Genomic DNA, 15,358 nt, shown 5'->3' on the forward strand with positions numbered 1-15,358 from the left:
ATTCCCGAGAACAACTAGGCGCGCCTTATACTGTTCAATTGTCCCATCTGAATTATATTTGATCTTATAAGCCCATTTACTCCCTATTGCCTTTTTTCTAGGAGGTCGAGATTCCAATGTCCATCTACCATTATCCTCCAGGGCCTAGATTTCCTTCCTCATAGCTTATCCCCATTTCTCACTTTTTATTGCCTCAGAAAAACTGGTAGGCTTGGCTCCTGCAGTGACTGCAGCTAAGAAGGCTTGATGTTTAGTAGAGAAGTTAGTACATGTCACATAATTTGCTATGGGATAGGGAGTCGTACCTGAGGACTTTGATTCAGAGTTGGCTTGAGTGTGAATGGGGTCTTTCAAACATCGAGCAGTTTAGGTTACGCAGGGCTTTAACAAAACAAACGACGCGCGATGTCGATGTCCCCTACCAAGTTGTTCTTCTAGTGCTGGATCCACACTAATTCTGTCCTCTCCATCATTAGCTTCCATTTCCTGCACACCCCCTCCATTGCCTTTCTCCTCCTCTCCTCTATGAATATGTTGAAAGCTCTCCCTATCATTCGCACAAATATCGTCTTTGGCACTTCCCCTGTCTTTATGTCCCCCATGGCTGTGAAAAACATCATCATCAACTACAACTGCAATTGCCGGGCTAGGGTTGTCTTCAAGAGTTACTTCTAAATCACTGACCTATGGAAATATGTTTTCATGGAAGACTACATCGCAGGAGACGAAATATTCACCGCTCTCGACATCATATACGTGCCAACCTTTCTTTCCATAGGGATAGCCTACAAAAACACACTTCCGACTCCTCGCTCCAAACTTATCCTTATCTCAAGGACTCCAATGAGCATAGCAGAGACAACCAAACACTCTTATTTGTTCGTATTGAGGTGTTGTCTCGAACAGTACCTCGTATGGAGTCTTCCTGCCAAATACGGAAGAAGGTGTCCTATTTATTAAGTATGCAGCAACAAGACACACTCCCCCCAAAACCGAATAGGTAAACCTGCTTGAAACCTCAATGCTCTGGCAACATTCAAAATATGCTTATGTTTTCTTTCCACTCGACCATTCTGTTGGGGTGTTCCAACATAGGAGGTCTGATGCAGAATGCCATGAGTCTCGAAGTATGACTTCAGGCCTTTAAACTCTGTTCCATTATCACTTCGAACAACTCTGACTTACTTGCCAAATTGGCGTTCTGCCATGGCACAAAAATTCTGAACAATATGTGCTACTTCACTTTTTTCAAGTAGCAGGTAAACCCACACAACACGAGAATAATCATCAACAATGGTTAGAAAGTAAACGGCACCACAAGAGGCAGGTACTTTATAAGCACCCCATGTATCACAATGAATTAGAGAGAAACAATCATCAGCTTTATGTTTACTTTCAGGAAAAACTTCCCTAGTTTGTTTTGCTCTGTAACAAACATCACATGGCTTATCTCTTTCAGGTCTATTGTTTAATTTACCTACTTTAGGAAGTGAAGATAATATCTATTTAGACGGATGTCCCAATCTACGGTGCCACAACTCCCATTCACTCATTTTACTTGTTCTATTTGTCCGAACTGGTGCTGCTCCTCTAAAATGATAGACCCCATTACACTGCTCACCCGCTCCAATCAGAGTCCTCGAGGTTTGGTCCTGTATCACGCACAACTTCTTAGTAAAAGTGAGTACAATTTATCTCTTGCAATAATTTAGCTACAAAAATAAGGGTGCAGTTCATTCTTGGTACAAAAAACACATGATGTAAATAAATATTTCCACCCAAATGCACAATCCCTTCCTTTACTACAGTAGTTTGCTTCCCATTGGGAAGTTCCACCGGAAACGATGTAATATTACGAACATCAATCAATAAATTAATTTCTCCAGTCATATGGTGCGACGCCCCAGAATCAATTATCCAATCAGCAAAATTTTTCTTACCGGAAAGTCTTTTAGTTTTATGTGAATTCAGAATATTGAGAAGTGTTGTCCATTGGTCTTCACTCAGCCCCGAAAACCCGTTTCGGTCATGATCATTTGTGGTTCCAACCTTCCGTCCTCCAGTCTCACTTCCCGCTGCTTGGGCAGCGTTTGCTCTTGCCTTGTTTCCTCGTCCTCGTCCGCCGAACATGGTGAAAAGTCTATCGATATACGACGAGCAACGGTCACCTTCAGGTAGTTGTTTGGTGTGCTCTACAGGCGGTAATCAAAGATTACGACAGTCACACAAATCCTCCCAACTTCAGGGGTTCGTCGAACTCCAGATGAGGTTTGCGAAACAAGTGAGGCCACAATACCTTGCAGAATAATCCAAGAAAACCCAAGGGCCTACGCAACAGGATCAGATTCCGGAGGATATATCGATCGACCGGCAGAATACACAACAGGAACCATCAACCGGCCCGAACTAGTTTTTAGTTCATGAAAACCAGGTCAAACACTCCGCTTCGTGCTTCGGCATAGGATCTGTTAATCTCGATCATACTCCGTCGCACTGTAGAAACCATACGGTTTGGAAGGCAGGGTCGAAGAAGTCCTCCCGAAAACAGAGGAGAGAGAACAGTTTGTGTTGAAGATGACGAAACTCTCTCTGGATTTCGTAGAATGCGAAGCCAAACTCTGGTCACTGTCTCAGAGATGGGGATGATGAATCAATCGGCTTTGAGGGATTGGAAGAATGTTGCCGCTCAGAAGTTTCACTGCCGCTGGTCTGGTTCAGACGGAAAAGAGTCCAGTCTTCGCTGCCGCTGGTTCTGCTCGAACAGGGAGAGAAGAGGAACTGTAGCTTCGCCACCGCTCTTTTCTGCTCAGAAGTTTCGCTACTGCTTCTCTGGTCCAGACGGAAAGAGTCCAGTCTTTGCCGCCGCTGGTTCCGCTCGAACAGGGAGAGAAGAGGAACAGTAGCTTCGCCGCCGCTCTTCTGGGTTGGGTTCAAATGGAGGGGGTGAGCTACAGTGCCGCTCTTGGAAACTGGAGCGCAGAGTCTGGACTCTGCCGGCGAATGCGGTGTTGCTCTCAGCAACTTCGTTACTGCTGCTGATTTACAGATCGTAGAACACAGACCTCTTTCTCCCGTTTCTTATGGCTCTGATACCATGAAAAACTCTGTGAAATTTGTTGATGATCTTCATTATACAAGGTACAACCTATATATATACAATTTCCTATGGCTGAATTTAGGAGATTCAGTTTTAGTAGGAAATTACTAATTACAAGTTCTACTAATTGCAAGTTCCCCAAGAAATCTGGGAAACTACTATCTAAATACTTCTAGCAAACGTGGAGATTTGGTTTCCCAATAAACACTTTAGCTCGATTTTTTATTCCAGTTGATTATTAGTGAGAGAGTCTCAGCTTTCACGCATTTAATTCTAGGAAATTGAAAGTCAAGGCGGAAGTCTTATTCTCCATTGTCTAATTTTCGTTGTTTTTTATTTGAATGAAATAGAAAAAAGAAACCCTAATCCGTATTTTTTATTTATTTTAAAATTTTAGCATACATGAAAACGTTTGAAACGTATATTGTTCTAACTTATTGGGTGGGTTCACGTAGACGTTGCTTTCTGTGCGTAGGAAAGATCTATATGTTCGTGGGAAAAACAAAAGAAAATATGATAGGAAGAATCTGAGAAGAAAGATGTCAATCAGTCGATTCAATAAACCAAGTTAATTTGTTCAGATTCCGGGAAACTCCCTGGGCACTGGGCTGTGCCATAATCTGGCAAAACGCAGTAACAGGCAGAGGAAAAAGAGAGAATTCCATTTCGATGTCTCACCATTCCTCTCACATCAGATCGGGGAAACCATCAAAGATGTTTCAACTAGTCAATAACCCAGTGGATGCGAGTATGCGACTCAATAGATGAGAATACGAAAACAACAAATTGACGAAGACCCATTTCCAGCTGAATTGTATACTTGCTCTGTTCATTAATTATTCCCCATTATTACTTGTATACTTGCTCTGTTCTTTTACTTCGCTATCTTTTCCCTTTTTTTTACCAAAAATGAAAAAAAAAAGTAATTAAAATCCAAGAGAAGTAAGCAATTATATATAATAATTTGCTTGTCGAGCTGTTTATCTGGTCATTTAAATGAATTAATTAATGAACAAATAAATGAATTAATGGAATCAATACAGTTACAGACTTACAGTATACCATATCCCTCTCTCCAACATATACATTTTCAAGTATGAGATTATTCTGTATTACTATTTGTTGCTTGTAATAGTAGTAATAAAATAATAAAGGGATTTTCCATGATCCTAGATGGTCCTGCTGAATCTCAAACCAGCGTGGAACAGGACGAAGTGGAAGGATCAAATAAGGCCGGGAGCAAATATTTCCTGGCGTTTGAACCATGCGCGTTATAGCTCCCACCAGTGGTAGAATCCACTAAGAGCTCCCCTGCGTAACCCGGATATGCCCCCTTGGCGAACACGCCGGGGCAAGCCGAGGCAGCCTCGAGAGGGGCATCCGGCGATCCCTGGAAGTAACCATTGCCAAAGGGGTTGGTCACTGTTCCGGCCAAGAGAGCAGCCAGGTTGGTCACCATACCGTCCAGACCCACGTCGTTGTTTGGTGCGACCAAGGGCGGGGTCTGGGGTCCGTAGATGGGCTGGTGGAATGGCCATGTACATTTACCGGGGCACTGTATCTCCGAGTTGCCCACCCAGATGTACACAAACGTACTGTTTCCATTCCCCCCCGGTGTCCCGTTTGATGATGAGCTAACAGAAGAACCGTGAGTCCCGCACCTCCTCGAGCAGAAGCCTTCAACGGCCACATCGGAAGCTGTCAACACGACGTTGATGGCATTCTTTTTGTTTCCCCTCTCGGCCAATTGAACGATTTGGTTACTGGTGAGATATTTCCCAACAGAGTACTTCTTGTCCAGGAGCTGCTTACCCATCTGGAGGATGAGCGAAGGGTGGTGCTTCTTAGAGGTGTTATTCTGGTAGTACTTCTCGGTGGTTTTCCACCAGGTGACAACGGAAGGTTCGATCTGGGGGGTCTTTTTTAAAGCTGATGAAGAAGTCGTGGAACCGGAAAGAGAGGAGAGGAAATCAGAGATGATGGCACGCTGGGAGGGCTTGAAGTTGCCATACCAAATTAGAGAAATGGAGAATTTTCCGGATAGAAGGGGACCATTGTGGTATTCTAAGTGCAGAGGCTGCTCTGATACCAGCTCATTGAGTCGCCTTGCTGCGGAGGAGATATGGAGCAGGGAGATGACCAACAATAGTTTGAAGAGAAGCTTGGTTGAAAGTGAACAAGTCATATTAATTAATTTGTGGCTTTCTAGTGTAGTGGGCTGTATGTCTACACACCAGAAAAGAAGAGGAGATGGGTCTTGTCTTAGACAGGTAGTGATCGAGTGCTGTGGAGAATGGATTGGGTGATTGGGGGGTTTATATAGTGGAAACAGAAGAGTAATTTTATAATTTTACTGGTTGCCATGATCAATAACTCTTGAAAGTTAAGAGGAGAGGAAAAAAAAAAAAGCGATGAGCGGTGAGTGAACTGGAAATGGAAGATTTAAGCTAGAGGCGTGTCCAAGTGCCCCCAGTGGTGCAACAACGCGTTTGCTTATGTGTGCAAGGTTTAGTTAGAGTTTCGTCACTGACCTGGCTTGTCCATTGACAGCTAATTGGTTGCTCCTTATGAATTCTCAAATTTCTCAGCAAGGCACTTGACAAGTTAAAGTCTAGAAGAGTCGAGAAGGTGCAAAGGATTCAGCAAGGTGGACGGTGCATCCAATTTTGGATCAAATCACTATAGCTTTATTATTTACTTTGGGACTTGGGTAGCTTTTACTTTTTAGAGAGTTCCAAAGGAAGTCTGATTTCCAAATCTTAACATCTTCAACTTGTATATCAATGTTGAGAATGATTTTTTACTCTTAAAAGTTTATTTGTATCTGAAAATTTGATAGTTTATTTAAGGGTCCGTTTGGTTTATGTCGAAACCGGAATCATTATCAGATGGAAAAGCAGAATATACCGGGAGGGCATAGCCCGCCTTGCCCTATGCCCAATACAAAAAGCACTCATCATTACCCTCTCAAAACCTACCACAATTATTTTAGACCAGAATGAGAATTAGAATCGGAATCAATTGGAATGAGGGTGAGGGAATAATCAATCATTCAAATGGAGGAATTTTATTCCACTAGGAAGGAACCCACTCAACAATTGGAGTCATTCCGACTTTGAATCCAAATCCCTATTCCCACTATGAATTCAAACAAGCAGCATCAGATTGATACTATTTGTGAGAATCGCACAAAAAGCCATTTCAAATTTTCTTTTTACACAATAAAAAAAGATGCCAAGAAATGCATTCGACTATTCTATAGGCCAATCCCCATCTCGAGGATCCTGCTCTCACCACCGCAGCCCCCCACATCGCGAATTTTAACAACAACCTCAACTACAGACCATCGTCGACCCTACCTAGTTCCAAGCAATGCAACATAAAGTTGACTAGATCTTGGTGATGATGCAGACATTGGGATCTACAGCACAACCTCCTTAGAGCGTCCCCCCTCCTGCCCTACCATTTACCATGGCTGATCCTTTCTCTAAGGAAGGATATGGTGCGGTCTGACCAAGAAAGGCAACATTCATCAAGAAGGTTAGACTCCTCAGCCTGATCCTGTGAACGCAATGACCGCAGCAAGACACACCGTTCTGCTCGAGTTCCGGTGAGAGAAAGGCTCGAAAAAAGGATGCAGCAATAACCAGTCTCCATCGTAGGGTCCAGCTCAGTAAAAGATCACCCGGCGATGCCCAAGAAAGAAAGGGTAACACATGCAGCCCAAGACGACAAGGACGTGGAGATCAGAGAGCTTAGGTAGTGCCTGATCGAGTTGGAATGTAGCCAAGTTGAGAGAAGCATGACTCCTCCCATGGTCCAGCTCGCGAAACTCAACAACCAGCTCGCCAAAGAGCTAGTCTTCACCCAGGACATCGTGGATGAGCTCCCCCCAACCGGCTGGTGAGCTCCATAGTTCAAAAAGTACGACAGATCAATAGACCCCAACGACCATGTGGAAGGCTTCAAGGCCCTGATGATGTCGCATGGTTTCTCTGAAGTTTTGATGTGCAAGGCCTTCGTTGCCACTCTCAAAGGAGTTGCTTGGACATGGTAGTATTCCCTTTAACCATGCTCCATCTCTTCTTGGGAGCAGTTGGAGAGCCAGTTCCTGGCACAATTCGCCGCAAGCTAATGACACTAAAAGACTTTGGCTAGTCTCATGCAAGTGTGGCAGAGGAAGAGAGAGACTCTAAGAGAGTACTTGGCGAGGTTCAACGCTAAGGCCCTACAAGTTCGCGCCCTTAACCAATTAGTAGCGGTCATAGCCGTCATGCAATGCCTGCGCCCCTCCCCCTTCAATTTCTCAATATCAAAGAAGCTTCTTCAAGACATGGACGTATTGATGAAACATGCCCAGAAGTACATCAACGTCGAAGAGGCGCAAGCTCAACTAAGAGGCGAGGAAGAACATCCTGATAGGAAGAGGAGGGACCCCGACGACCGCAAGATAGAGAGGGCAGACAGAGATAGCAAGAGACAAGACTGCTGACCAGATAGAAGACCGAGGACTCCACGGCCGACCTATAGAAACTTCACGCCGTTGAATGCTCATTGGTTAGAGATTCTGATGCAGATTCGTGACTGCAACTACGTTAGGTGTCTAGAAAAGATGAAGTCCCAAAACAACAAAAGAAATAGAGACAAATATTGCGACTTCCATCGATACCACAACCGCGAAACGAAAAACTTCCACAACTTGCGCCACCACCTCAAGGACCTGATCAGGAGTGGGTACCTCGGGGGATTCATCGACACCCAGGAGGATAAACCAAAGGAGGAATTGCACCTAGAAGCCAGACCTCTAGCCATAGCTCCCCCAACTGGACTCATCACCACGATCTAAGGAGGCATGGCCGCTGGAGGGGAAGGTAGCTTGGGCAACAAGGCATATGTGTGGCTCCTTGAGATCGACGATAGGGAGCAAAAGAGAAGGTGGGAGGATCCGATCACCTTCATCGATGATGACCTCAGGGGTCAGACCACGCACGATGATGCCCTTGTGATAACAGTTGAGATAGAAAACTTCGAAGTTCAACACATCCTGGTAGACACTTCGAGGAAGCCTTCGAACAACTCGACATTAGCAAGGACCGCCTCACCCTAGTCAACACTCCCCTGATGGGTTTCTACGGAGAGTCCCTCATGCCTAAAGGAAATATCATGTTGCCTTTGCTGATCGAAGATGGTGACATTACTACAATGTCAATGGTTGATTTCATCGTCGTCCGGTGCCTTTCGTCCTACAATGCCATCCTCAACCGACTAACCCTCAATTCACTGTGAGCCTTTGTTTCCACGTTCCACCTAGCAATGAAGTTCCTGACCCCTTATGGAGTGGGAGTAGGACGTGGAGACTAGAGAGCAGCATGACAATGGTACTTGAAGGCCTGCAGAGGAAAGCGCCAAGCAATGGAGACGTTGACAATCAAGAGCATAGACCTGCGGGATGAGCTAATGACGTAACGCGGCCAGCCTGTCGAAGACCTTGTACAGGTGCCACTCTCTGAAGAAGACCCTAAGAAGACGGTCTAGGTTGGATCCCTCTTAGAAGATCATTTATGGGAAGAGCTTGTGTAGCTACCGAAGGATAACGTCGACGTGTTTGCATGGTTTGCAGTAGACATGCCGGAGGTCAACCCTAAGGTCATCAAGCACCCCACAACTAGAATGCCGACTAGTGCTACTGACCCATTATTCACTACAGAACGGTGGCAAGTGATCAACAAAGAGGTCCAGAGGCTACTCGACGCTGGCTTTATCCGAGAAGTAAAGTACCTAGACTGGCTAGCGAATGTCGTGATGGTGAAGAAGGCTAATGAGAAGTGGAGAATCTGCATTGACTTCACTGACCTGAATAAATCCTATCCCAAAGATAGCTTCCCCCTACCGATGATCGACCAACTCGTTGATGCAATGCTGGGGCATGAACTCCTAAGCTTCATGGATGCATTCTTAGGCTACAACCATATCCAAATGCACCTGGACAATTAGGAGAAGACAACCTTCATCACCGACCAAGGACTTTTCTGCTATATGGTTATGCCCTTCGGCTTCAAGAACGCCGGTGCTACATATCAGCGACTGGTGAACCACGTCTTCAAGGACCAGGTCAGATGCAACGTAAAAGCCTATGTGGATGACATGCTGGTGAAGAGCAAGAAGGCCGAGCACCATCTAGTTGACCTCAAGGAAGTCTTCGACACCCTCAAGAAATATCGAATGAAGTTGAAGCCGACAAAGTATGCTTTCAGGTCGTATCTGGAAAATTCTTGGTACTCATGGTGACACAAAGAGGAGCTGAAGCCAATCCTAAGAAGATCAAGGCCATCCTCAACATGCAGTCACCTCAGACCTACAAGGAAGTGCAGCGCCCTTAGCAGGTTCATGTCAAAGTCTGCAAACCAATGCATACCCTTCTTCAAGGCCCTCAAAACTGAGCCCTGGGGACGAGCTACTGCTCTATCTCTTGGTTGGAGATGAGGTAGTCAGCTCGGTACTAGTAAAGGAGGAAGACTGAGTACAAAGGCCGATCTACTACACCAAGGTCTTGAACGGTGCAAAAACCTTGTACTCAAATCTGGAGAAGGTTGCCCTGGCCTTAGTCACTTCAGCAAGAAAGCTCAAGCCATACCTCAAAGCCCACAGCATCTGGGTACTTACCGATCAGCCTCTCAAGCAAGTATTGTAGTGGTTGGAAGTGTTTGGCCACCTAGTCAAGTGAAGTGTGGAATTAAGTGAGTTCGACATCAACTATGCACCTTGGCCCACCATGAATGCCCAGGCCTAAGCTGATTTCCTCGCTGAATGCACATTCATGACATAGGATCCAAGTGCACCATCACTCGTATGGACCCTTCACGTGGACGGTTCCTCTAACCCACAAGGCATTGGGGCTGGCCTCATCCTCCTCGACCCGGACAACACGGTAGTGGAGAACACAGACACTTTGAGGTGAGGACACCACCCATGGTGAGCTACCTACAAAGCGTTCAAGAGCTCATCCAACGGCTCAAACACTTCATCATTCAGCAGATCCCATGAGCCGAGAACATATGAGCTGATGTACTTTCAAAGCTCACTAGCTCGTCGTAGACCGACCTCGATCCAATAGTTCAGATGAATACTTTGGCTTAGCCCAGCATCACGTTGACCACCTTCCTCATCCTCCGTGTTCAGCATGGCCCATCCTAGGTGGATCCTCTAGTACTGTACCTTTGGGATGACACACTACTAGAAAACTGAGTTGAAGGCAAGAGACTCATACACAGGTCGACCCGATACTACCTCATCTAGGGATAGCTTTACCGTCGGTCACACACTCTCCCCTACCTGAGGTGTCTCTCCCCCCCCTCCCTCCGAGGCCAATTATGTCCTTAGGGAGATACACGAGGGTATCTGCAAAGATCACCCCGGTGCTCAAACCTTGGCTTACAAGGCACTTCGGCAAGGCTACTTCTAGCAGACCATGAAGTATGATGCAGCCCAGCTCATCAGAAAATGTGACTGCTGTCAGAGGCACTCCAACCTTCATCATCAGCCAGCGGTCTCCTTGAAGCCGATCACAAGCCCGTTGCCCTTCGCATATTGGGGAATGGATATCCTCAGACCTTTTCCTACCACGACCAGGCAAAAGAAGTTCCTTGTAATTGTAGTGGACTATTTCACCAAGTGGGTGGAAGTCAAAGCCTTGACAAGCATTACTGTGCAAAATGCCCGGAATTTCTTCTAGCAAGGTATTGTCTATTAGTTTGGCATTCCTCGGGTTCTCATCATTGACAAGGGCACATAGTTTATTGATTGTAAGTTCAAAGCCTTCTGTGTTGACCTAAAGATCGACCATCGATCGACTATGCTCGGCAGCTCCTCAACTCACCTTCCCTTGGCCTGGAAAAGTCTGGTCTTCAGACTGTGCAACAAGGTTCGATTGGGCGTACAGGACCACACTGTGAGTAGCACACTAACTCAACCAACCCATGGCTAGAGCCCATAACACATAGTTGCGCACTGACTCATCTAACACATGACGGCCAGAGCCCACAACGCATAGTCGTGCACAGATTTGGCAACACATAGTCAACCAAGTCAACCAGCTGACTCGACTGATGATATCCAGAGCCCAAATCGAGAAGGACACTCCACCTCCTATGGCCAGAAGGCGGCCATCGAATTCCATGCACCTTGCTGATGGACTATTAGATTAGAGCTAACCGAGGAATAGCTAGCCCAAAAAGAGCACAAGGCTTCCTGAGACTAGGTCAAACTGAGCATCCCCCAAGCGATGAAAGATCGGAAGCACATTGGCCAGCGAAAGCTAAAGGTTGGGACATCAAGGTCTCGGCTACTCCAGACCTTGGCCAAGATAAGGAAATGAGAGAGGGACACACAACTCAGAACAAAAACCATATTTTCAATAATTATAAATGATAATTACAAATAGAAAGGCTTGGCATATTGAGCTATACACATCAACAGCAAAAAAAAAAAAAAAAGAGATAACACTAGAAGAATAGGATAGAATCAACGATAGGCAAACACCTCACTCCTTGGCCGAACGGTCTTTGGCCTCCTCGGGCACTTCGGCAGCAGCATTATCGCCCTCGGTAGGTATAGTGGAGTCGTACGGGCCCAGACCTTATGCGACCTCAGCAACATCGGGGAACTGACGCACAATCTTGTCACAACAAAGGTAGAACCCCTTCTCCCAAGAATATGAGAAAAAGTTGTCCAATGCGTTCTGATAGTCCTTTGAGGCCTTGGACCTAACGACAACCTCCTCCTGTGCTCAAGTCACGCTCTTGCCGGCCTCCTTCTTCAGTGCTTCTCGTGCTCCCTTCAAGCTAGAGACACGATTCTTCAGCTTGCTGACGGTCTCACTCTGCTCAGTGCTGCGTTTTAGTTGGGCATTCTTGGCCTCAAGCTCGGCCAACTAAGCCTTCAATTGCTCTGCTTTGGCCTGCCTTGCTCATAAAGGTGTTGCACCGTCTGAATGCTCGACCAAGGTGATTGCCTTGTAAGCATTCTGCAAGAAGAAACTAACTGTTAGCACAACAGAAGTCATTAGCCAAAAACAAGAATAACAAAAAAAAAAGCGAAGGCTTACTGACGCGGCTTGGCACAAGAGCACGCTCTCTAGAGCACCGCTTGAAGATCTGACGAGTTCACGCCTAATGGCTAGAGTCAGCAAACCCTGAAGAAGCTACTCGGCCAGTCCTTTCGTTTGAAGCCTGTCTTCGGGTCGAACACTCCACAGTAGCATGTAGACAGCGGGATTGTCGCACTCTAGTGTGTTGTCTCGTGGGGAAGGAGAGTGGATGGCCTGAGCGCATTCCTCTGGGTTGACCACCACTACCTCCTCGTCGGCCTGCCTTGGCCACTTCTATTGCCGGGGAATGCATTCCGTGGACCTCATTTGTGCCTCGTCAATTCTAGGCTAAGCCCCTAGGTCCGACCAAACTGCACCCTCTCAGTCGTGGCCCTCATGTGATAGGGCAGCTCCATACGACTGGCCACTTTAGCACTTGTGCAAGACAAACAGAAAGTCAGTACCAAGTCAAAAAGCTCGGAAAAGATGAAAGGCTGGTAAAATCAACATGGTGCACAAACCGATCGCCTTACTCATCAGCCCGACATTGATCAACTTCAAGAAGGACGTGCATTCCATTACGTCGACCTGCTCAGTCATCCTAATCGACACCTTTTCCTCCTCGATAAGCTGGGCTGGGGTGGGCGCCTTCACTTTTGTCCTCGCCTTCTGTAGCTCGGCCGATAGGGGTAAGCTTCCAGAACAGTGCACGAAGAAGAACTTCCCCTTCTAGGGCTTCACAGGGCCCCCCCCCACCAACACCTTAATGCATTGTCGAGTCGAGAAAAAGTATTACCCCTACTAGTGATGCTTTAGTTGGAGGAAATATGGAAACATCGACGGGGTAATATCAAGACCGTGGATTGAGTAGTAGCAAAACGGGCCGACTACAAACCTAAAGGAGTTCAGCATCAGCTGGATAGGCAGTACCCAATACCACCTGAACAAGTTGACATTTCCCTCTCACAAGGGAAACCTTAGCCCGACCATTAGGTTGTGCTCGTACACAAAGAGCTCGCTTGGCTAAACTGAGGTGGGTCTTTCACCAGTGCGTGGACACATGAGCTCATATTCTTCGAGGATGTAGTATAAGGCTTTGATTCGGGCTAAATCCCCGGGCATCAGGTAGCACGGAGTTGTTTCGAACCAACTACCAACCTGTGGAGGAAGGGTGGCTTCCTCCTCCTAATTTGACAAAGCAACCTGAAGGGATGAGAGATCCATCCCATGGACGCCCAAAGATTGCGGAATAAAGGGCGAATTTCAAAAATTTTTTCTCTCCCTTCAACTAGGAATCGCATTCCCTATTTAGAAAATTATATTTTCAAGGATCATTCTTGAACCTTAAACTGAATCAGATCTGAACCAAAAGGAGTAGGGGAGAATTATACCTGATACGGAGAAGTAGTATCTCCCAACGGAGGTGTTCACACCCAAGGAAGGATCCAAAAACTGCTCCCACAGAAGATGGCGCGGTGCAGGATGGAGCAGAATCAACAGTGTTCTTCTCCAAGAACTCTGTCCTTCGCAAAAATCAGCATGATGGTACGTGAGCACAACATCCTTTCAATCCTTTCTCAAAGAACTGATGTCAAGATCCAATCTTGACTTCTCCCACAACTGCAGATCGAATTGGCAAACAGGGCAGCAAGAACAGGGAGGCGGCAAGAGAGTATTCGCAGGGTGCAGAATTCTCTCTTCGTGATTTCAGCTCTAAAGAAAATCTGATGTTGTGTGTATTCTAAAGGCTGCCGCCCCCTCCTTCTTGTTTTTAACCTAAAATGATTAGCTCCTAATCCAATTAGGAGCAGCTTAGATTAGCTTGACATCATATTTGGATAAGATTTCTCTGTAGGTGATAGGGATAAACCCTTATCTTATCTGCAGATTAGATTAGCTTTCTCCTAATCTCATTAGGAGGTTTCTAGATCTGAATCATATTCAGATCTGAACTCTCTGAGTGGATAGGATTAAGATCCTATCCTATCTGCTAATCCATCTCAAAATTCGCCCCTTTAATTAACTAAATGAATAGCCCAGTTCGAAATGGGCTTTAGGCCCATTAAGCTTATGTGCTCACTTTTCCTTCTTAACTGCTGCCCAGTTGGGCTTCCTTGTATGGCATGGGACCCAAGCATTGATCTACACATCAGCCACATGGGTTCAGCCCAACCTTTGTTACAAGGCCTGACCGAATACACTATTAAAGACAGTGCACCCCCTGAAACCCATCGAATGGGCTCTATGGGCCCAACACTTATCCTAAGTGGTCCCTAGGCCAAGCCACCTTGTAACACCCAAGGACTGTGGGCAGATGCAAGATTAGCCCATCAGGTATTATCCTCAATGGTTTTACTCTCAACCTCTCAGCCCGTAATGATCATACACTGCCCGACAAGAGAGGATCTCTCCCTCGGCTGCAAGGAACAGTGTTGCACTCTCCACTTATATTGATCCCGGGAATTAAAACCTTTTTGCAAACATTTGAGAAACCATAATATATATACTTTTATATCTCATATAAAATATACTTTGCGAAACAAATCTCAACGGTTGAAATCGGCTACCGGCAGTCTTGGTTTCCATCTGTCAGAGTGCATCCCCGATCATTACCTTTGTCCGACAAAGGGGCTGATCCTATCACTATGATCACCCACTCAGATGAATTCTCGGACTGTCCCAACATACCTAGGTTTTTACCCCCGCTAAGGATCTCACTGATTGGTACATCAAAGACAGCCCAATCCGACACCTAGTGCAGTATCGTAATCGAGTCTAGGGGTCGGGTGTAATTTTTCAGTTTTGCCCATCAATCTCCAAGGTCTAGGGCAATACTAGAAATCTAGTCCAGTTCATAGACTTAATGAATCCTACACTGTATGTGCCTAGGGTCTCACCCTGGCAGCTGAGACAGGCCACCCCAACCGACTTGGTGGCACCACAGTGTCAGCCTTGTCAGGATAGGTCTCCCCAGACCGACCCACTGGCTGTGAACATTCTAAACTAACACGAGTCTCATTAAGTGTCTAGTTTAAGGGTATTACACAGAAACATACCAAGGGAACATGAATCAAATATGCACTTTTATTCATTTACAATAAACTCATAAAGTACATCATTCTGATAGAAGCTAAGGGCATACAAAACTGTCTAACCGCTCCATGAAAAGGGACTTC

The 15,358-nt window shown here is 45.9% G+C and overlaps 1 protein-coding gene across 1 annotated transcript; it reads right to left on the reverse strand.

Moving 5' to 3' along the window:
• Positions 1-4,052: 4,052 nt before the first annotated feature.
• On the reverse strand, positions 4,053-5,563 carry LOC104608668 (protein PHOSPHATE-INDUCED 1-like). The gene has a single exon (XM_010274724.3). The coding sequence runs from the start codon at positions 5,280-5,282 to the stop codon at positions 4,287-4,289; it is 996 nt and encodes a 331-aa protein (XP_010273026.1). The 5' UTR covers positions 5,283-5,563; the 3' UTR covers positions 4,053-4,286.
• Positions 5,564-15,358: the final 9,795 nt, after the last annotated feature.

Source organism: Nelumbo nucifera, chromosome 1 (genome assembly GCF_055504915.1).
Source record: "Nelumbo nucifera cultivar China Antique chromosome 1, China Antique-T2T, whole genome shotgun sequence".
Classification (NCBI taxonomy): domain Eukaryota; kingdom Viridiplantae; phylum Streptophyta; class Magnoliopsida; order Proteales; family Nelumbonaceae; genus Nelumbo; species Nelumbo nucifera.